General features: G+C 29.1%; 8 protein-coding genes across 8 annotated transcripts; 5 read left to right on the top strand and 3 right to left on the bottom strand.

Annotated features, from left to right (window-relative positions):
• Positions 1–1,936: 1,936 nt before the first annotated feature.
• Positions 1,937–2,716, bottom strand: gtf2e2 (transcription initiation factor IIE2; the record flags this gene model as incomplete). Its single annotated transcript, XM_020574489.1, has 1 exon — positions 1,937–2,716. One exon carries the CDS (start codon positions 2,714–2,716, stop codon positions 1,937–1,939), a length of 780 nt encoding a protein of 259 aa, XP_020435531.1.
• A 678-nt stretch (positions 2,717–3,394) lies between these two features.
• On the top strand, positions 3,395–3,691 carry PPL_03559 (uncharacterized protein; the record flags this gene model as incomplete). The annotated part of the gene is made up of 1 exon (XM_020574488.1): positions 3,395–3,691. One exon carries the CDS (start codon positions 3,395–3,397, stop codon positions 3,689–3,691), a length of 297 nt encoding a protein of 98 aa, XP_020435530.1.
• A 990-nt stretch (positions 3,692–4,681) lies between these two features.
• On the top strand, positions 4,682–7,138 carry PPL_03558 (uncharacterized protein; the record flags this gene model as incomplete). Its single annotated transcript, XM_020574487.1, has 6 exons — positions 4,682–4,706; positions 4,752–4,884; positions 4,955–5,121; positions 5,208–5,399; positions 5,541–5,804; positions 6,990–7,138. 6 exons carry the CDS (start codon positions 4,682–4,684, stop codon positions 7,136–7,138), a joined length of 930 nt encoding a protein of 309 aa, XP_020435529.1.
• A 1,216-nt stretch (positions 7,139–8,354) lies between these two features.
• On the top strand, positions 8,355–9,352 carry PPL_03557 (uncharacterized protein; the record flags this gene model as incomplete). Its single annotated transcript, XM_020574486.1, has 3 exons — positions 8,355–8,530; positions 8,615–8,923; positions 9,328–9,352. 3 exons carry the CDS (start codon positions 8,355–8,357, stop codon positions 9,350–9,352), a joined length of 510 nt encoding a protein of 169 aa, XP_020435528.1.
• Positions 9,353–9,829: 477 nt separating this feature from the next.
• On the top strand, positions 9,830–11,871 carry PPL_03556 (Hsc70 protein; the record flags this gene model as incomplete). Its single annotated transcript, XM_020574485.1, has 2 exons — positions 9,830–9,875; positions 9,956–11,871. The coding sequence occupies 2 exons, from the start codon at positions 9,830–9,832 to the stop codon at positions 11,869–11,871; spliced, it is 1,962 nt and encodes a 653-aa protein (XP_020435527.1).
• A 193-nt stretch (positions 11,872–12,064) lies between these two features.
• On the bottom strand, positions 12,065–13,941 carry gtpbp3 (tRNA modification GTPase; the record flags this gene model as incomplete). Its single annotated transcript, XM_020574484.1, has 2 exons — positions 12,065–12,296; positions 12,386–13,941. 2 exons carry the CDS (start codon positions 13,939–13,941, stop codon positions 12,065–12,067), a joined length of 1,788 nt encoding a protein of 595 aa, XP_020435526.1.
• A 1,919-nt stretch (positions 13,942–15,860) lies between these two features.
• PPL_03554 (uncharacterized protein) lies at positions 15,861–19,952 on the bottom strand (the record flags this gene model as incomplete). The annotated part of the gene is made up of 3 exons (XM_020574483.1): positions 15,861–15,909; positions 17,367–17,397; positions 19,931–19,952. 3 exons carry the CDS (start codon positions 19,950–19,952, stop codon positions 15,861–15,863), a joined length of 102 nt encoding a protein of 33 aa, XP_020435525.1.
• A 141-nt stretch (positions 19,953–20,093) lies between these two features.
• On the top strand, positions 20,094–21,434 carry PPL_03553 (Kelch repeat-containing protein; the record flags this gene model as incomplete). The annotated part of the gene is made up of 4 exons (XM_020574482.1): positions 20,094–20,341; positions 20,452–20,590; positions 20,730–20,943; positions 21,025–21,434. 4 exons carry the CDS (start codon positions 20,094–20,096, stop codon positions 21,432–21,434), a joined length of 1,011 nt encoding a protein of 336 aa, XP_020435524.1.
• Between the last annotated feature and the right edge of the window lie 275 nt (positions 21,435–21,709).

Raw genomic sequence — 21,709 nt, 5'->3', positions numbered from 1 at the left:
TATCAACAACCATTACTATTTATTATTAATAATAAATTAAATTAATAACCTTTTATAAATACACTAAAAATAATAAAATTAAAACAAAAAAGAAAAGATAATACATACTATTATTACTATTTGTACAACTTATTTCAATCATTTTTATTTTTAGAATAGTATGTATTAAACTAATTTGTTTAAGATGTGTAATTAATTTATTAATTGATAAATCAGATGCTTGTGAATGAATGAATGAATAAATGAATATTTAAAAATCAGATATAAATAAATATAATATTAATAAAGAAACTAAAATTGGGTGAATGAAAGTATAAGGAACTAGTTTTTTTTGGATATATATGTGATCATTGACCCTAAATGAGTTAAAAGTTTGAAAAGTTGTTTGTGTGTTGTGTGTAGTTTAAAATATAGTGAAGGATCAATAACACCCCTTTGAAATCACAATAATCACTTTTTGTTTTTAGTTCGTATAAATTAAAATAAACATTGAGTTGCAGTGAGTGTGTGACCTATAAGAGTATTTGTTGTTATTTATCTATCTATCTATTAGAATGTTCGAATGTGTGTTGTTTTATAAATAAGAATGAACAAGATTGATTTATTTGGTTTGTTTGTTTTTTTTTAAAAAAACTATGAGAAAGGAAGATTAATCAAAACTGGTTGGTGGTTGTTGTCATCAAATTTAAATTGTGTTGAACAACTTAAAGAAGGAGTAATAACAACCGATCATTTTTTTCTACAAAGAAACAACATTATAAACCTCCTCAATCAAAAAAATTGTGTTTTACAAAAAAAAAAAAAAACAAATTCAAAAAAAATGATGATCATTGCTTTGCTGACTGTCAAAAAGGTCATTATTTGTCATCAGATTAAGAATATCACCTCCTGGTGACCAATTGAAAGGTTGTCATCTCATATCCACAATTTCAATGTTTATTAGTTTTTTTAAATTTTTTTTTAGATTCTTTGGTCCAAAGAAGAGGATACAAATTCCAATCTATGAAAAAAAAAAAACAAATCAAACAAGTCTTTCTATCTTTCACCAAACAAACAATCTTTTCAATGTTTTTAATAGAAAATCATATGAAATTGTTTTGTTTTTTGGGGTTATAATTGTAAACCATCGAAATAAATCATTAGTTTGCGGGGTATCATCATTTGAAGAATGTCACGATCTTTCTTTTAATAATAATAGATTCGTAGGAATCTTTTTTGCTTTCTTGTTTGAATTTAAAATCATTAAATAGATTTCATTGTATCAAAGCAAAAGTATCTGATTAACTTTGCGGATGCGAGTGAAAGGGGATAAAATGTGGGAGTATTTAAATCATTCATAGAAGTGTAAAAAATTTTCCAAAAATAGATAAAACCATCACAACTTCACTGTTTTGTGTATGGTTTAGTCCAGGACAATGGATGCGCATGAGATTTTTTTTAGTTTTTTTTTACCACAAATTCAGCATTTTGATAGTTTGAAAAGCCTGGATTCAGATTTTACCCTCGATTCTTATTTTTAACCACAAGAAAAATGATGCTCATCAGTAGGTTTTTGTTTTCACTGGCCACATAAAAAAAAAGAAAGAAAGTTGGAGATATTTACATTGTTTATAAAACAGTTTTCAATTATTTGTTTATTTATTGGTTTAAATAGTTTGTTAATTATTACTTCCACCAATCAAAGTTGCATTTTATAGTTATTATTGTTTTCTTTCATTATTAAATAACAATGATCAATGAATAATTCAATTTTAGTGTTGTAGTAATTGATTATTGATTGATTCGATTCGATTGTTTTTTTTTTCTTTTTAAAAAAATTATTGGTTATTTTGCTTGATCACCAAGGTGTAGGAGGATAGAAAAAAAAAAGGTAGAGAATAAGGAATGAAGAAAACAAGACTTGATCCTCTTTGTGATGTAGATGACCGAGGCATTTTCATGCGTTTGGGTCAAAGTCTGCAATGTGAGAGTTTGTAACTTTGGTAATTCTTCTCTTTTTGTCTTTCTTTTCAACCTTTTTAGCTTGGATAGTCTTGGCAGCCTCAGATGATTCCACCATGGAAAGACCTGCATCTTTCATGGTTTGCTCGAGATCGACTTCCTTTGGCATCACAACGGACTTCCAGAGGTCAACAAGATCGCTGCTGCAAGGAATACGGTACTTCTCGTCGCTGTAGAACAACATCTCGCTGTTGGACTCTGAGTTTCGCACGGCGTAGATCTCTTTGGAGTCCTTGAGCTTCTTGACGTCTTGCTCGACCGCCAGATATGACTCTTTCAAGTCGGACAGCATGATGCCGTACGGATGCTTCGACAGCAGCTCCAAGATGCCACGGTCATCCTTGACGTTGTGCAGCGGTTTGTAGCAGAGCGTCGTATCATTGAGAAACTCAACCTTGATATTGGTTTTGAGTTGGTCGATCAACTCTTGGTTTCCGTAGATCTCGTGACCGGTGGAGTCACGCAACTCCTCGAACGTAATATAGCTACCCTCCAACGACTTGAGATGATTTACAATATCATAGACCATTCTTGTGATCGATGGTTTATTCTTGTTCTGCATTGCAATCGTAGTGGACAAGTACATCGGCTTTGACGCTAGACTGTTCGAGATCGGTCTCTTGTGACTACTAAGAAACGATGGTTTCGCTTCATCTTGTTTCTTATGCTTCTCTAGATTCTCCAAAGCTCTTAAATGTAATGATTTTGTATCCATAGCTAATAGTTATATATATCTCCTCTCTCTCTCTCTCTCTCTCTCTCTCTCTCTCTATTATATTCAACAAAGTGATCTCCTATCTCCAATCTATCTATATTTCTATCTATCTATCTTTTTCTATTTCTAACTTGTTTTTAATTAATTGTCAATTTGTTGAAACAACAACAACAATTGTTTAATAAATATTCTTTATTATTAGACTATTATTATTATTTATATTATTGTTGAAATCGAATTGTATTAATTTATAAATAGTTAAAAGACAGATAGATATGATTGTTATTTTATTATAATGATAAAATTTTCTCAACTTATTTTAAATTATCAAAAAAATTGGAACTATTTTTTTTATTTTTATTTTTTTTTATGATTTAAATATTATTGAATCAGTTAGTTTTATTTTAATTTATTTATTAGGAAATTTATATATATATAAAATCTAAAAATAAAAATATAATTATTCGAATTTAATACAAATAAATTTCATCTTTGAACCTCACATTGAATGAACTTGGAGGTTTGTTTTTATTAATAAAAAAATAGATTTTTATTTGTTTATATTATTTTTTGTATTTTTTTTGGATTCAAGATTAAGATTATATATTTCTTCTATAAATATTAATTGTTATTCATTGTTTCTATTAATTATCGTATTATATAACAAAAAGCAATAAAATGTTTAATAAAACTATTATTCTAGTACTTGCTTTACTATTTATCATTTCTGTAACCTGTGAAGCTGAAAAAGGACCAAATTGTTCAACTGTTCAATGTTTAGAAGTAAATCCAACACAATGTGAATTAGAAGGAGGAATATTTATTGATTCTCATCCAGAAATTGGCTTATGTTGTGGAAGGTGTTTATCCGGAATCTTTAGACAACCTGACTGTTCAGGAGCTATCTGCGCCGATTGTATTGGTACTGTTCCTCCTGGAGAATGTTGTCCAATATGTGGAGGAGAAGAATCATAAATAGTGAAGCTAGAAATCACAACTTTAAGCATTAATAAAATTCTATAAAACAATTTTATTTTAATCCCACTACCTATCAATTTCTTAAATAAATATTAATCCATTTCCTATTTTGATTTCAATAACCCATTTGGTATCTTTTATTTATAAACTAGAACAATAAAGATCCCTATAATTCTTAAGAATTAATCCAAAGAAGAGTAAGATAGAATTTTTAAGAATATTTAATAAATATAATTTATAATCATTCCTATACAACAGCTCTAGCCAAATTTAAATAATATTTTAAATCTTTTTCTCAGAAATTGAATCAATGGTTGGATGAGTTTTTAAATTATTAAACAATCGCGAAAAAGAATGTTTTTTTAGTGTTAAATTTACTTTGTGATCTTCAATAGCTTATCGAGCCTTTCATTTGATTTAATCTTAAATTAAAAAATTTGATTATATATAATCAGATTGAAATAATCGGAAAAGGAAGAGTATTTATATATTAGAAAATAAAAATATTTTTTCTATATTTATGACTATAACTATTCTTACAGATACTTTAACTAATCAAATTTAAATTGAACTCACACAAAATTTTATCATGAGACAACTATTGTCGTTCCATTTCCTACCACACCCACCCTAAAAACACACCTTCACTAATTTAGGTAATAGTAGAAAAAAAAAAGATAATATTGGTTTTTGGTTTTTATTACAAAAAAAAAAACAATTTATTCAGTATTTATTGAATATTATATTATGTTATAGTAACAAATTTTGTTATATAAATAATAATATCCATCGTTAAACTCAACTCAATTCTTTCTTTTTTTTGTATTTTTGTTTTTTTTGAGTTAAGATTTATTTAAATACTAATTAATATAAATATATATTATATATTTATTATTTTTTTTAGTTAAAATCAAATTTTATTAATTTGTAGTTATTTTTAATTATATATACAGAAATTCAAACAAAATAATAATAATAATAGTAACAATGAAGATAGTTAAATTTAATCTATGTATTTCTATATTTCTTATATTATTGTTATTGTCTTTGTATATAGATAGAGATTGTGTATTAGGAAATGAAACAAACGATATCGAAGGAATCATGCCAGTCTCAAATATATTTAGTGATATCTGTTCAATACCTATTGTCTCTTTAAATTATAATTATGATCTTTCAAAATTAAGATAGTATGGAATTTATCTAAAGTAGAATTTATCTAAAATGTATATTAATTTATAATTTTAAAATTATGTAAAGTAAACTTTTTACATATGAATCCAATAATTTAGTATACTATGTAAATCTTTGTTCAAATTATACATCACCCTGCTTACCCCAAGACTCTGTCTGTATGACACCCAAAGACAATGTTCACAATGTTTCTGATCTTGCATATTCATCAACATTAGATATATCATCAAATGGTAAAGTTAAATATTACTAATGATAAAGATAAATTAGAAGAATAAGATGTTCTAATATTTATAAAATCTAATAATTATATTAATAGGTGTTGAAGGTCTAACTTTTTATTATAGTGGGGGACAATGTTTTAGTTCCAGATACAACACAACGATTATTATGATATGTAATGATGGTGGAAATTCACAGATAGTTGACATCTTGGTGAACGGTTGTCAAACCAAGATCATCATTGAATCGGAATATGCGTGTGGATCATATATTGATCCTTCGAGTTCATGTAAGTGGACAAACAATAATAATTTAACTTTTATTTTATTTATTATTAATTAATTTTTATTTTTAAATGTAAAAACAAAAGTTAATATAGTGATATTTTTAGCAACACTGTTTGGTACTATTATTTCATTTATTTGTTTAGCCGGATGTATTTACTCGATTGGTAAAATGTTTACACGCTGCTGCAGAGATAGAAATGAATCGAATAATTATCAACCGATCTCCGAGGCATCTTCATCTTCACACACAGAGAAGATTCAACATGAGTACACTGATGGCAAGCTTTCTCAACAAGGTGAACTCTGTACAATATGCTGTGAGAATAAAGTGAACACCGTCTTGTTAAACTGTGGTCATGCTGTACTCTGTGTGGAATGCACCGAAAAACTAACAAAATGTCCTCTATGTAGATCGGAGATCGTCAAAGTTGTCAAAATTTATCAAGTTTAGTAAAAAAAAATAAAATATTAAAAGAGATCAATAAAATATATATTCATTTTTAGGGTTTAATATAATCTCTCTAATCATAAATAATAAATTGTTTGTTTTTTTTTGAAAAAGTAACAATTATTAATTTAAAAATAGAATATATAATAATATTTTTTTTGTAGATTAAAGATAAAATCGTTGAATAAATTAAAAAAGAGAGATTTATACTATGGAGTAAACAGATTTAATATATATACTTAAAAATAATATGATGATGATCATACAAAAATATATCCTATTTTAGTATTTATATAAATTTTCAATTTTTATACCAAAAATATAAACCAAACAAATAAAATAAAATTAAATAAATAATCATCCATTATGATGTATAAATATTTAAAAGTTTTTTTTCATTTTTTGTTGTTGATTTTTGTTTTACCTGCTTTAGGAAGTCAAAAATGGTTGATGATTTATTAATTTAGTTTAGTGTGAATTAGTGTCAAACACCAAAAAAAAAAAAAAAAATACTAACACACAAACCAACACTAATTTTAAAAAGTTATTGTTATTTTTGTTTACAGTACTCTAGTTTGTTAAGGTATACCTAACACATTCACTATCAACATCAATTATAAAATGATAGATAGATATTTAAAAGTATAAAATACCAAGAAAATAAAGATACATTCTAAACAGTTCTTTGCAGTAAATAGTAATATGTGTGTGATGTACATACACCACCTAATTTTAATAAATACCACCACTACCATACCAATAACTTTCATACAAAGGTATCATCAATAATTATCATCATCAAACTTTTTTTGACATTGATGTTTGACTTTTTACCCACCTATTAATTCACTAACAACCCCAACCCCTATTCTACCCAATTCAACCAACAACAACAACAAAAACCAACATCATCAAAATTATTACCAATAACAGTAATAAATGAACCACAGTCTCAAAATATTTTCAACATTCTCATAGTTATCAACTTAATATAAAGAGGTGAACAAAATAAATGATGATGAACAGTTATGGATATAACACCTCTTATTAATTCAATTAGGATTGGTTTTTGGGTTGTATGTAGAATTAATGGATGGTTTGGTTTGGTTTTAATTTGATTATTTGTTTTTTTGTTCAATTACAGATTCTAAATCTAAAGAATTGGATAATAATCATTCAATGGATGACAATCTCCTCCTCTTATGTTTCCCCCCAGAAGCATTCAAAACATTATTTCCTATGTGCTTTGCTTCTTTAACCAATCTTAAATATAATTATACTTCAACACTCTGAGCACCACTACCAATGTTTGTTTATAATCAAAAACAATTGTTAAAGGTGAGATATAATACATTACGAAATTACAAACTATTAGTTTAGCTGCTTATCTGTTTTGGGTAAATTAAACTTTTTAATTAGCATTCACTACCTATCTGGTTGTTAATAATCAAATATTAATCATTATTAAAAAGATTAATGAAAATATGGATGAATAAAATAAATAATTTTATAACAAAAAAATAAACAAGATAAAAGTGGTAGTTTCCAATTCCAATATTATTTATATCTTTATTCTTTTTTCTATTTCCTTCAAATTTTCACCTTTTTCCTTTTTGTAAATATTAACATTATTGTTATGTTAATAAGTTTTTATTAAATTATACAAATTTTTTTATATATATATTTAACTGTTTTATGTTTTTTTACACAAAACAATATTTAGTGAAAGTTCAAAATCAAATACAAATATCGATAATCTCCCAATCAGAGTGGAGTAATAATAAATAACATAACACACATCAAAAAAACAATCCATTAAATTTTCCGAATAAAAATTCCCACTCTCATTCGTATCTATCAATATCTATTTTACTTCTTCTCTATCTATCTAATATTAGTTTTTCAAATTGAATAACAATAACTACAATAACAACAACACACCCTCCCTATATATATATATAAAAATAACGAAATATTTCCATCAACATCAATCAAAAATAAACTCCAAATACTTCTTAAATTGGTTTTTACATTTTTTTTAATGATTCATTAAATTTCAATCAGTTACTACTACCATCAACTGATATATTTGTTAAAAGTTTTAAAATCAATAATTCTCTTTGTTGATTCATTCCCCATTATTATCCAATCAAACCCCATTTTAAATATACCCCAACTGTTGAACAACAACATTCACACATCCAAATCCACTCAATACTAAAACCTACATAATCAATCAATCAAAAATTTCTAATTTTTTTTTAAAAAACATTTGTTTGTTTTTCCATTTTTGTTTACTACCATTTATTTATCTATTTATTTATAAATAACCATTTTAGTAGTTTATTATATTTATTTTTTGATAAACAAGATCGATAAGATCCTTTAGATAGAATTCTATATATTTTAGAGTTAAAATATAAATATACATATTCGAATTTCACATACTCTAGAAAAAATGATTAAAAAAACAATACAGTTATTATATATATTTATAATTATAATTTCAATGAATGGACTGCTGGTCGATTCTTTTATACTATCTTCAACTAAACATAACGATGCCAGTACACCACCTCCTGTCACACCTCAAGCAACAACTTTACCACCAATACTCAACCAAGCCTCCTCAGAATCAAACGAACAATTTATTACACCTGAAGGTGGAAACTGCTCTAGGGAACTGTCAGTTTATTTCATGGGAGACTCCCCTCTGATCCAAGTAATAGTATTTCTTCCAAATGGCACAATTGGATACACAAGAAATAGAATGTATCCAAATTCACCTCTAGGTCTAACCAATGGAGACAGATTCCAATTCTCATTCATAGATCACTGTGATAACATTGCAAATCAAAAACAACTACAACCCTTCAGTGTCAATAATATGAAACCTTCTTTTAGCAACCCAGGTGGTCTTATTATTAACAAAAAAGGATTCGTTTATTTCAATCCATCATGGTTGACTACTCCAATTGAATTTCAGCTAACATGTCAACCAGGTGGACACAACTATGCATTCACTAAAGATAATATCTTTATTTCAATTGAATTTGTTTTAGGTAGACCAATATCTACGTAATCAATTAATTTATTTTTTAATATTCTTATTTAAATGTAAATAAAAAAATCGACTTTTATTTTTCCCAACTCAAAACTTAGGTATCATAATTATTATTATTTTTTGTAAGAATCCAAATCTATTTTTTATTATTTAACAACTTCTTTAATTTTTTGATTGAAACAAATTAACAAATATTAGTTAATATAGTGTTTGACTCAAATATTAAAGAAATCAATTTGCAAATATTATTTATTAAATAAAATTAAATTATTATTTTCTAAAATAATATAATAAATTGATGGATTTAGAAATCTTCTGAAGATTAATATAATTAAATATAAAAAATTAAATAAAATATTGAATCTTGATTGTTTTAATATAAATTACATAAAAGGATAGAGTCTAATTTTTTTTTTAGTATTTATTTAGGTACCGATTCTTAAATTCTGAAACGAAATAATAGTTTATGAAAATAAATAGATTTATACCTATAAAGTATACTTTTTTATTTCCTTTTCAATTAAATTTCAAGGGCAAAATCAGTCGATCTAAAACTTCTAAAATTGTGAAAAGTTTTCCTAAATTGTTGAATTAAAAAAAAAATAGTATTATCTCAGTGAAATTCACCACACTGCAAATATCATCGAAATTTTGCCGAAATCCACGTTACAATCATGTTAAATTTCATTACTCAATGTGTTAAAACTAAAATACATTTCATTCGGAGGATAAATAAATTAAATTTTTAATTTAATTTGAGTCCACTTTGACAATTTAACAAACTATAAATATTAAAAAGATAACTAGTAATTAGATATTATTTTTATAATTAATAATAAATATATTTATATAATAAATATAAATAATAAATTTAATAATATACATTTTTTAAAATATAAATAGATAGATAGATAGATAAAATGTCTTCCATTGGAATTGATTTAGGTACAACCTACTCTTGTGTTGGTAAGTAAATAAATATAATAAATAATAAAAAGATAAAAAGAATAAATATTAATAATATTATTTATAATTAAACTATTTAGGTGTCTGGCAAAATGATAGAGTAGAAATTATTGCAAATGATCAAGGTAATCGTACAACACCATCGTATGTTGCCTTTACAGATACAGAGAGATTGATTGGAGATGCCGCCAAGAATCAAGTCGCTATGAATCCAACCAATACAGTTTTCGATGCCAAGCGTTTAATTGGTCGTAAGTTCTCCGATTCCGTCGTACAATCCGATATGAAACATTGGCCATTCAAGGTCATACAGAAGGAGGGTGACAAACCATTCATTGAAGTCGAGTTCAAGGGAGAGAAGAAGGTGTTCCAACCGGAGGAAATATCATCGATGGTGCTCTTAAAGATGAAGGAAACCGCCGAGTCATTCCTTGGAAAGACCATCAACAACGCTGTCATTACCGTGCCAGCCTACTTTAATGACTCGCAGCGTCAAGCCACCAAGGATGCCGGTGTCATTGCCAAGTTGAATGTCCAACGTATTATTAACGAGCCAACTGCCGCCGCTATTGCCTACGGTCTCGAGAAGAAGGGTGCCGGTGAGAGAAACATTCTCATTTTCGACTTGGGAGGTGGAACTTTCGATGTCTCTTTGTTGACCATCGAAGACGGTGTCTTTGAAGTAAAGGCAACTGCTGGTGACACTCATTTGGGAGGTGAGGATTTCGACAATCGTATGGTCAACCACTTTGTCGAGGAGTTCAAGCGTAAGCACAAGAAGGATTTGATGTCCAACCAGAGAGCTTTGCGTCGTTTGAGAACTGCCTGTGAGCGTGCCAAGAGAACTCTCTCGTCGAGCACTCAAGCCTCAGTGGAAATCGACTCGCTCTTTGAGGGTATCGATTTCTACACTTCCATTACTCGTGCTCGTTTCGAAGAGTTGAATGCCGACTTGTTCCGTGGATGTATCGAGCCAGTCGAGAAGGTCATCAAGGATTCCAAGTTGGCCAAGGGTGCCATCAACGATATTGTGTTGGTCGGTGGATCCACTCGTATTCCAAAGGTACAACAGTTGCTCCAAGACTTCTTCAACGGTAAGGAGTTGAACAAATCCATCAATCCAGACGAAGCCGTTGCCTACGGTGCTGCAGTACAAGCTGCCATTCTTTCGAATGAGGGTGGTGAGAAGGTTGCCGACTTGCTCTTGCTCGATGTCGCTCCACTTTCTCTCGGTTTGGAGACTGCCGGTGGTATCATGACCAACTTGATCCCAAGAAACACCACCATTCCATGCAAGAAGTCACAGACTTTCTCTACCTACTCTGACAACCAACCGGGTGTATTGATCCAAGTATTCGAAGGAGAGCGTCAGATGACTCGTGACAACAATCTTCTCGGTAAATTCGAGTTGTCCGGTATCCCACCAGCTCCACGTGGTGTCCCACAGATTGAAGTGACCTTTGATATCGATGCCAACGGTATCTTGAATGTATCCGCTGAGGACAAGTCCACCGGTAAAGTCCAAAAGATCACTATCACCAACGATAAGGGTCGTTTGACAAAGGAACAAATCGAAAAGATGGTTGCCGACGCCGAGAAGTACAAGGTTCAAGACGAAGCTCAAAGAGACAAGGTCGAAGCCAAGAACAAGTTGGAGAACTACGCATACTCTGTCCGTGGTAGTCTCAAAGAAGAGAACATCTCATCCAAATTGGACCCAGATGACAAATCCAAGATTGACACTGCCGTCGAAGATTGCATCAAGTGGTTAGATTCCAATCAGACCGCAGAGAAGGATGAATTTGACCACAAGATGAAGGAGCTAGAGTCCATCGTCAACCCAATCATGACCAAGATGTACCAACAAGGAGGTGGTGAAGGTGGTATGCCAGGTGGTATGCCAGGTGGAATGCCAGGTGGAATGCCAGGTGGTATGCCAGGTGGAATGCCAACTGATGGTGGAAAGAAGAGTGGTTCAGTTGATGAACTTGACTAAACAATTAACAACCAATTATAATAGATTGGTTTTAAACAAAACATCAACTCCACTCACTCCTCCATACAAATTGTTAAAAATCAACAAAATCATTTAAATAAAAATAATTTACCTTTTCTTTGTATATAATTAAAATAAATATATCTTTTTTTCTTTATTTATAATTATATTTACTTTACTTTGAACCAATATCTTATTTACCTATACAAAAATCTTTAAAAATAACATCTAAAAGATCATCAACATTTACATGATAAGTTATTGAACCTATTGATCTTATTGCACTTCTCAATTCTTCTGAAGCAATGACAACATCGGTATCACAGTATTCTAAATAGTTATTTAAAGATTCAACACAATTGATCAAGTGTTCTTTATGTCTCATTCTTGTTAACAATGGTGCTTCTTTCTCATTAATTTCGAATCTAAATAGATATATAAATAGATGTAATATGTTAATGTATAAGTCTACTTTATGTACAACAATAAAATTAATTTAATCTATAGTACTTACAATTCTTTCAAATACAATTCAATTCTTGAAAGTAGATCCTTTATACCTGTTTGATTAGAACACGAAAGTTCACATGAAAATACATTGTTTACTTTGAAGAGTGATTGTCTTAGAGGTTGTTGTCTTATCGCTTCATATATTTGTTGTAATATCTGTTGTTTTGTTTCTTTCCATTTGTTGTTGTTGTCGTCGTCAAGAAGTAAATCGATCTTATTGAATAAAAATATTGTATTGCAGTCTATGAGATCCAATAGCATTGGTTCTATCTTTCCATTACTCTTGATGAGTGCATTACAATCGAATACACAAAGTGTGATCTCAGAGTTTAACACTCTATCGCGTGCCATCGATACACCTTCACGCTCAATGACATCGGTCGACTCTCTGATTCCAGCGGTATCACCTAGGATCACAGGATATCCACCGATATCCAACATCACCTCTACTACATCCCTGGTGGTTCCTTCGATCGGTGAGACAATCGATGCTCTCCTATTCGCCAGCAGGTTGATGAGTGAACTCTTGCCTGCGTTGGGTGGTCCGATGATTGTCACCGTTGCACCGTCTCTAAGTTTCTCACCTCTCTTGCCATCGGTGAGATGCTTCATTATCTTGTTGCGAATCGCGATGATTCGCTGTTTCGATTGCTCGACTACCGCCGGTTCGATCTCTGCATCGTCGCCAAAATCAATGTATGCCTCCATGTATGCCGATGCCCTGATTAGCTGGTCGCGCAACTCTGTATACAACTTGCCAATGGAGCCTTGCATCTGTTGAAGTGCAATCTTTCGCTGTTGGTTGGTCTGGGCATCGAGAAGATCGGCCAGTCCTTCGACTTCGGTCAAATCCATTTTGCCATTCTCAAAGGCACGCTTTGTAAACTCACCGGGCTCTGCCATCCTCAGACCATCCACTTTCGAGAGTGCCTCTAGCATATCGTGAATGACAGCACGTCCACCGTGAATATGCAGCTCCAGAACATCTTCACCTGTGAAACTATTGGGACCTTGAAACCAGACATACATTCCACGATCCAATTGCTCGCCAGACGTTGGATCATAGAAATTTGAAAGAACGGTCATTCTCGGAACAATATTATAATCTGACGATGTTGTTGTTGTTGTTGTTGATGTCGATGAATTGGTTACTAGTACTTTCCGTGTGAGTTGTTGTAGTGCTGTCATTGATTGTGGACCTGAAACACGGATTATAGCAACACCACTCTTTACTGCACCACTCGACAGTGCATATATAGTTTCTTTTAATTTAGTGTGCGTTGTCTTACCCACACTTGAAAAATATCTAAAATTCGACAAAGAACAAGAAGAAGAGTCGGTACCAGTAGATCTACCAACTATTGACTTTAAACTACTACCATTATTAATATAATAACAATCATTGTTGAGGGTTGTTGTAAGTCGACGATAGTTTACATTATAATTTCTAATTGTACTATTAGTACTTCTATTTAAGATAACATCTGTATATTTATTACTACTACCAAAATTGAATAAATATTTGTTATAATTATGAAAATTGAATAATCTATTTTTCATTTTTGTAATAATTAATCAACAAAAAAACAATCAATCAAAAACTAATCGTGATTTTAAAATCTTTTTTTTTTCAATTAATTTTATTACAAAAATGAATATTCTATTTACTTTTTTTTTTTATCTTTTTTAAGATCTCTTATTGTTCAAGCTCCTTGCAGAGAGTTTGATCGATTGGATTTAAGTTTATGGTCATCAAAATGATCATCAACAGTTTGAAAAGAGAAATTAAAAAAGATATTGTTTTTAACATCCCGATTTGTTTAAGCTTGGTTGCAAAAAAATGTTTGCAATTTAAAACACTGATGGTTGAATTTCGAATAATCAGAGATCAACCAGAGTGTCGTGCTCAAAATATTAATCCATTTACACTTTTGGATAAAGTTGTTCTCATTCAAAGGTGGAATTGCATTAATGGGTTTAGATTTTTTTTTTTTTTTTTTTTTGTTTTTGTGTTATTGCAATCATCATTATTCAATTTAATTCCATTTCAAATTAAAATTAGTACAATTCCTTTTATTAAATTTTAACAATTGTTACAAGAAAATATTCTTTACCTATACATACATTATTTATATTATTTTAGTTTTTAAAAACATAATAGATTTTTGCACACACAACAATTAAAATACTAGTTTCTAACAATTGAAGTTCAAACACACACCGACACACACTGACTTCACATCACTCACACATAAATAAATAAGAACAAAAACACTCATAATTTAATCTTTTTTTTTATTTTTATTTTTTTATTCAAATAATTTGCCTTTTTAAATTTTATTCTATAAAAAGCATAAAAATAATTAAATTAAAAAACAACAAACAACACACACACAGTTCATCTTAAATTTAATTAAAATTTTCACTTCAGGTTTGGTTTTAAAAAGAAAAAATACAGGAACAACAAAATCACCGAGCAAGCAAGCAGAACCTGCGACACAAGACAACCAGTACTAGTAATAATCTTTATTAGATTAACAAACAACAATACAATATTGTCCATTTTTAATCAAATAGCATTCATACAATACTTACATACGTACATACTTACAAGACAGTAAAGTTCAATGATGAATGATGGGATGAGAAAATGAAATAAACCACACCGAAACAACACCGTAAATCATTCAGTTAATATCATTGCAATTCCAATCATAATAATACTGCCTTCACAAGATAGAATCTTTAAATCATAATTTATTAAAACAACAATAAACAAACAAAAAAAAAATAATAATAACCAATTATCAATAATAATAATATTGTATAGTAGGTCCTCCTCAATGTAAATAGCTTTTTAATAATAATATTTTGTATATATTTTTAAATCATAATAAATAACTTCCAAACTTGTAAATAGTATTTGTTTAATAGATAAAGTGGAGTAAATCAATAGTAGATAAAAACAACAACAATAATAATAATAATAATAATAATAATAATAACAATTGATAGAAATAACAATAATCCATTTTAGTATTATAATATTCAATAAAAAGAGTAATAAGAAGTGGAAATAGACTTTGACATCTTACCAAGAGTAGTCAAATAAATCATTGTATGTATGTTTTAATAGATTAATTGGTGGTTGTGATTGATGGTACAAGGTATATTAGACTAAATCAAACAATTGTTTAAACTATATCATCATCATCATCACCAACAACAGCAGAATTATTATACTATCAGTAATAATCAAACATAGACCAGATTATTTACCTACTACTTATTAAATGTAAAATAATATAGGTAAAGAAACAACAACAATAAATTGTATATAGAATCTCGATTATTTGTAAATAAAAACCTGAAAAAAAAGTTTGAAACCAATTTAAAGATTTGATTGATTGGATTTCCTCTGAAACAATTAAAGTAAGTAAAAACAATGTCAATATGAAAATAATAATAGATTGTTTTATTTAATGATTGCTATTGTTAATATTGTTATTATTGTTGTTGATATTATTACTATTTATTATTAAATGAGTATATACATATACTTCGTAATACAATCAAATCAAATCAAATCTAGCGAGAAATGTTAAAATTTCTACTTTGTCATTCCAAATTTATAATAAACACTTTTTTTTTTTTGTTATTGTCAAATGTTACTAAAAGAATGAAATATGCATATGTAAACCAATTACACAATCAAAAGCTTGGGTTGATTTGTTTGGCTGGAGATGAGAGTGTTGGAGATGTAAAAACAAGTCATAATCAATGTTGTTTTTGCTCGCTAAACAGAGGACCATTCGTTATAATAATACTAACTAAGGACTATTGGTATCAATCGTAAAAAACCGTTTGGATTTGTAAATATTTCATTATCAAAACGGTTAAATGGTAAAAGACCATTGGATTTCCATATGTCTTTGAAAATATTATTTGGTCAAATTTGAATGTTTTTACAACTATACATATATACTCTTATATATTATATATAGTTAAATTGTTTTAAACTCTCCTAATTTCATTTCAGCATTTAACAATTTTAAACCTTCAACCAACAATCAATCAATCCATTAATCAATCAATATACTAATGACACAAATCAAAACCAACTCATTCAAAAGAGTAACAATCAATCAGTAGAAGTAATAGTAATAGTAATAATAATAATAATAATAACAAACAAAAATACTTTCCATTTGTAAAGGTAGGATTACCATTTTTCAATATTATTAATATATACTTGCTTGTTTTGTTTGTTTTTGTTTTTTATTAATCGAATCCTATCAATAACGACTAACCTTACCTTATTGGTGAGTGGAAAGTATTTTGTATCTTTTGATGAATATTCAATCATTTAATCAATTGATAAATTAGCAGACTTGACAATTAGCTAATTAACTAATTTATCATCCAACAACAATAATATAACAAACAAACATACTATCTATAAAATTAAAGAGAGAAATAGACAGTCGATACATATAATAATACCCCCCCAACAACAATACTTTGCAACCTTCATTTTTGGTATGGATAACAATAAAAAAATAAACAAAGTTTAATGATATTGTTCCTTGTTGTGCTATACTTGTTTTTTCAATTTAATATATAAAAATATATATATAGTCAATTGGCACACACAATCAATATAATATAAAAGGTTTTGTTGATCAATTATATTAAATATTTCGTTTTTTCAATCATATGACAACACCCAATAATACATCAAATCAAAAAAAAAAAAACAGATGATGTACATACACACATACACACTTTCAATGTCATATGAAAAACAATTTATTTGTATTTTAGCTATAAAAATTGATAAAGTGTTGAATTCACTATCTATTTTTTTAATTTTTCAATAATAATAATAATAATCAAATGTAGTGTTCTAGTTTGCACTCATTGCAACTACAACATCATAAACAGTAGATGTAAAACCAACCACACACTCACTCCATTAGATTTACACATCGATATCGTTCATCTTCATCGATCTCACTATTTATTTTACAACTCGCGAAAATTCATAGACATTCAACTCTCACATACAACTACTATATTTCGAAATATTTAATATTAGCTGCAGATGTTTGAATTTCTGTCTTTGCGGTGTGCACACAAGTGTATGTCAATAATTAGAGTGGAATACTACGAGTAGTTCACAATAAGCACCTCAATTTGCGAAACACATACAACTCAACTCTTTAGTATTTTAACAAATCGATTTAGTCATTGTCAACTTTCAACAATTTCACTTACACCCACACAAAATAGAATATCTACAAATTTACTTTTTCCATCTCTTTCCATTTAATGTTTCGTTTTTGATTTAATTATTTTTTTTCAATATCCTAAGTGGATAACATATAGAATAATTTTTATCTCATATATAATTAAATACTAATAAATAAAAAATCAAGTCAATAGAATAATAAAAATAATATCTTTTTTTTAATATTATTTTCATAGTTTGGAATAAATAAAATCAGTAATTTAACATAAAACTGTTTTTTGGTAAGTTTAGATTGCACACCTTTTTGATTGTTATCAAAAGCAATCATCATTATTGGTTATATATTAGAGATGAACAACAAACAAACAAATAAACAAAAATAATAATAATAATAATAATAATAATTGTTTTAGATTTAAATTGTGTTTAATTATTTGTTGTATATTTATTTAGCGATAGCAATTTCTATTAATATACAAAAAGTAGATTTTTAAAGATCATTTCCATTTGGCATCATTCTAAACATAGATATATAAATCTACAGACTTTTCATTATCACAATCCACAATTATTATAATAATAAATAATTAAAAATTAATAATACATCATCGATAGACAATAAATAATAAGAATAAAAAAAATTAAAAAATAAAACCAAGTCATCAATTCAATCCAACCAACCAAATTTAATAATGTATTTTCACACCTTTTTTCAATCATTTATCTCGCTTTGTTTGACAGTGCATATGATTCTATTGTATATATGATAATGACTACATTCATCAAACAATTCTCCAACTAGTTAAATTGACTAGTTATAATATACGTCAATCAAATGTAATAGTATAAAAACAAAAACCTAGGTTTGCCTTTCAAATTCAGAATTGTCACAAAATTAAATTTTTGAAATATCCAACTCTTTATTTTATTTTGCAAAGCATATTTTTTTTTGAAACAAACTAATTTATTTCTATATTTAATTATAAATCAATATCCACTTGTATATATTTAATTTGGCAATGGCATATGTTATGTGTTTTCGATCAACATAAAAAAAAAACAAAAAAAACAAATTCTTTCAAATCAAATATTTCAATCAGTATCACTCACATCTAATTAAGAGTGTTTGCTTTGTGTGTTAGTGTGTTAGTGTGTGATATGCATATAGGTGGGTGTTTGTGTGTGTATGTGAAAAATCATCATTTGTATGTGGTTGGAACATGTTGCTCCATATTGGTACTACTGAATTCCAGGTGTGTATGTTGGTATTATTAGTCGAAGTTGTTGGTTATTACTACTTAATTTTATTGCTTTTGTTATTGCCCACAATAACTAAAACAAACTAAAACTATTACCATTTAGTTATTTGTTACAGTACAGTAACAAAAACAAAACAATATGTGAATACATTTCATATATTCCACTAAACCTATACAAAACTTGTGTGTTCAGTTATTGATATGTAATGACACTCAGTTACTATCAACCTCACACACACTCCAATTCCAATTGCACACTAACTCACTAACACTCACATACACACAAAACCTTTCCTCTTTCTAACTCTCAACATCGATGTCACAAGACAAAAACAACAACAACAACAATAACCTACCACAATCCATCCAACTATCCCACTATCTATTCTCACACTCTTTCAATCCATCTACTTTGTAATTATTAAACAATATATATGATAATAATTGAGTGTATCTCACATATTTGCACTCAACAAAAATATTACCCATTGATCTCTAATCTCTGGTTGCCTATCACATTTCTTTCCAACACTGCATTTGTTTTTAAGACAATTGATTTTAATTCTCTCAAAAAAACTATTCAATTTAACATGATGTTGTTGTTTTGATACTGTTGCTTGTCACTATTTCTGTTGTCTTTCAAAGTTTGGAAATTAATTCCAATCCTTCCAAAATTATATTCTCACAATTTAACAAACATACAAACAAACTAAAACAATAACTTTAGTTGTGAACAATCAATTTTTAAATAAGAAAGTTTCAAACATCTTTATATTCACGTCTCGACTCAATACAATAATAGCCTGTTTTTTTTCATCTCTAACCAACCAACCAACTATTCATTGATTTACATTTGAAAGATGATGATGATTCTATAGTGTGGAGAATAGTAAAAGTTGTCAGTCTTGTTTAGTTTAGTTATTAATAATCCTATTTATTTATTATTTAATATTATTTAGAAAAGTAGAAGTATAGTATAGTAGGAGGCAGCAATCAACATTTTTAAATAATTGTATTTTATCAACATCGACCTACATACATAGATAGCAATATCGAATCATTTTGGTAGTCATTGTCATAGCAACCAACTTACAATTGCTCAGATATAGAAGGAGCAACCAACCAATAATAATATAGTTATAGTTCTTAAACTTATACATACATATACATATATATAATAGAAACACTTTGAAACAACAAAGATGGGAATTCCACAAGATGAAAATGTAGTTCCAAATGGTTGGAAACTGATACCAACCAATGCAGCAGCAACTATCACCTGTACAAACTCGAATTGGAAACCAATGGATATAGATCAACAGGTAACTTTCAATGCTGGCTGTGTTCCAATCGAGAGACACGGACACACCACCTGTCTATATAAAAATGTTCTCATCCTCTTTGGTGGAACACCCGATGGATCGTCGGGACTGAACGATCTCTTTTTTATGTATTTGGACACCTTCACCTGGGTGGAAGTAAAGACAAAGGGTGTGTCGCCAATGGGTCGCTACCGTCACAGCGCCATTATAATCGATGATAAGATGTTTGTTTTTGGAGGATACCGATCAAAGTGTCTCAACGATCTGCACGTGCTCGACTTGAAAACACTGACTTGGAGCGAACCACAGCAAAAGGGCGAAGCGCCATCCGCTCGCTCCTCACACTCGGTGTGCAACGTCGGCAAGAAGATGATTCTGTTTGGCGGAAGTGGTGCGCGATACTCGAACGAGCTCTTCTCACTCGATACTACAACACTGCGTTGGACCAAACACGAAGTGCTCGGCACTCCACCATCGGAGAGATGGTGTCACACCATGTGCAGCTTTGGAAAAAAGGTGATTGCATTCGGTGGATCAAACGACAAGCGAAAAGACAACAAAGTATATATTTTAGACATTGACACATTGGAATGGTCGCAGCCACCTACATCCGGTGTTTGTCCATCGCCAAGACAACTACACACCGCCGTTGCAATCGGTGAGAGCATGATAGTATTTGGAGGTTGGGGAAAACACCAAGAACTAAATGACTTATATATTTTAAATACAAGTAAGAATAGATATTAAAAGTGTTAGTTATTGTTACCATGGTAAAAGGAGTGATATTAATATTGTTAAATTGCTATTATAGGAACGATGAGATGGGTATCACCAAAGATTGAATCAGCAATTTCACCTTGTTGTAGGCAATTACATAGTGCATGGGTATATAATGGAAAGATGTATATATTGGGTGGATATTCAAAGAGCAAACGAATGAATGATGTATATAGTTTCACACCTGAACAAACGGTATCGAGTCTGCGCGATCTATGTGTCGAGAAGATCGTTGAGGACATCTCTAGCTATATCGATTACTTCCGTTATCTGCCCGAGGAACTGCTCTATGTTATTTATTCAAGACTATCGCAAGCCGGTAAAACCATACCGATCCAACTCGATCAAATGATCAAAGAGTCGTATCTCGCCGAATATGCCCTGATGAATGCATCCAACAACAACAATATAGGCACAATCGAAGAGACATTAAGTTATAATTGATTGGTCAAACAAAAAACCATACACAAATATTAATTAATATTTAATAATAATAACAATAATAATAATTTTAGTTTTAGAAAAGATTTGCATAAATATTTATCTTTTCCAATCAATCCTATAAATTTATTTAAAATAAAAATAAAGAAAAACAAAAAAAAAAAATCATAAATCGACAAAGCGATTACCACTGTTTGTTTGATTATTTAATTTAATTTTAAATTTATTTTTATTGGTGAAAGACGAGGACTATGATAATTTCCAAGAAATTTTAATGA

This window comes from Heterostelium album, assembly GCF_000004825.1.
Source record: "Heterostelium album PN500 unplaced genomic scaffold PPL_contig6, whole genome shotgun sequence".
Classification (NCBI taxonomy): domain Eukaryota; phylum Evosea; class Eumycetozoa; order Acytosteliales; family Acytosteliaceae; genus Heterostelium; species Heterostelium album.
Note: the sequence above shows the minus strand (reverse complement) of the source record. Positions and strands in the feature narration are given on the sequence as shown.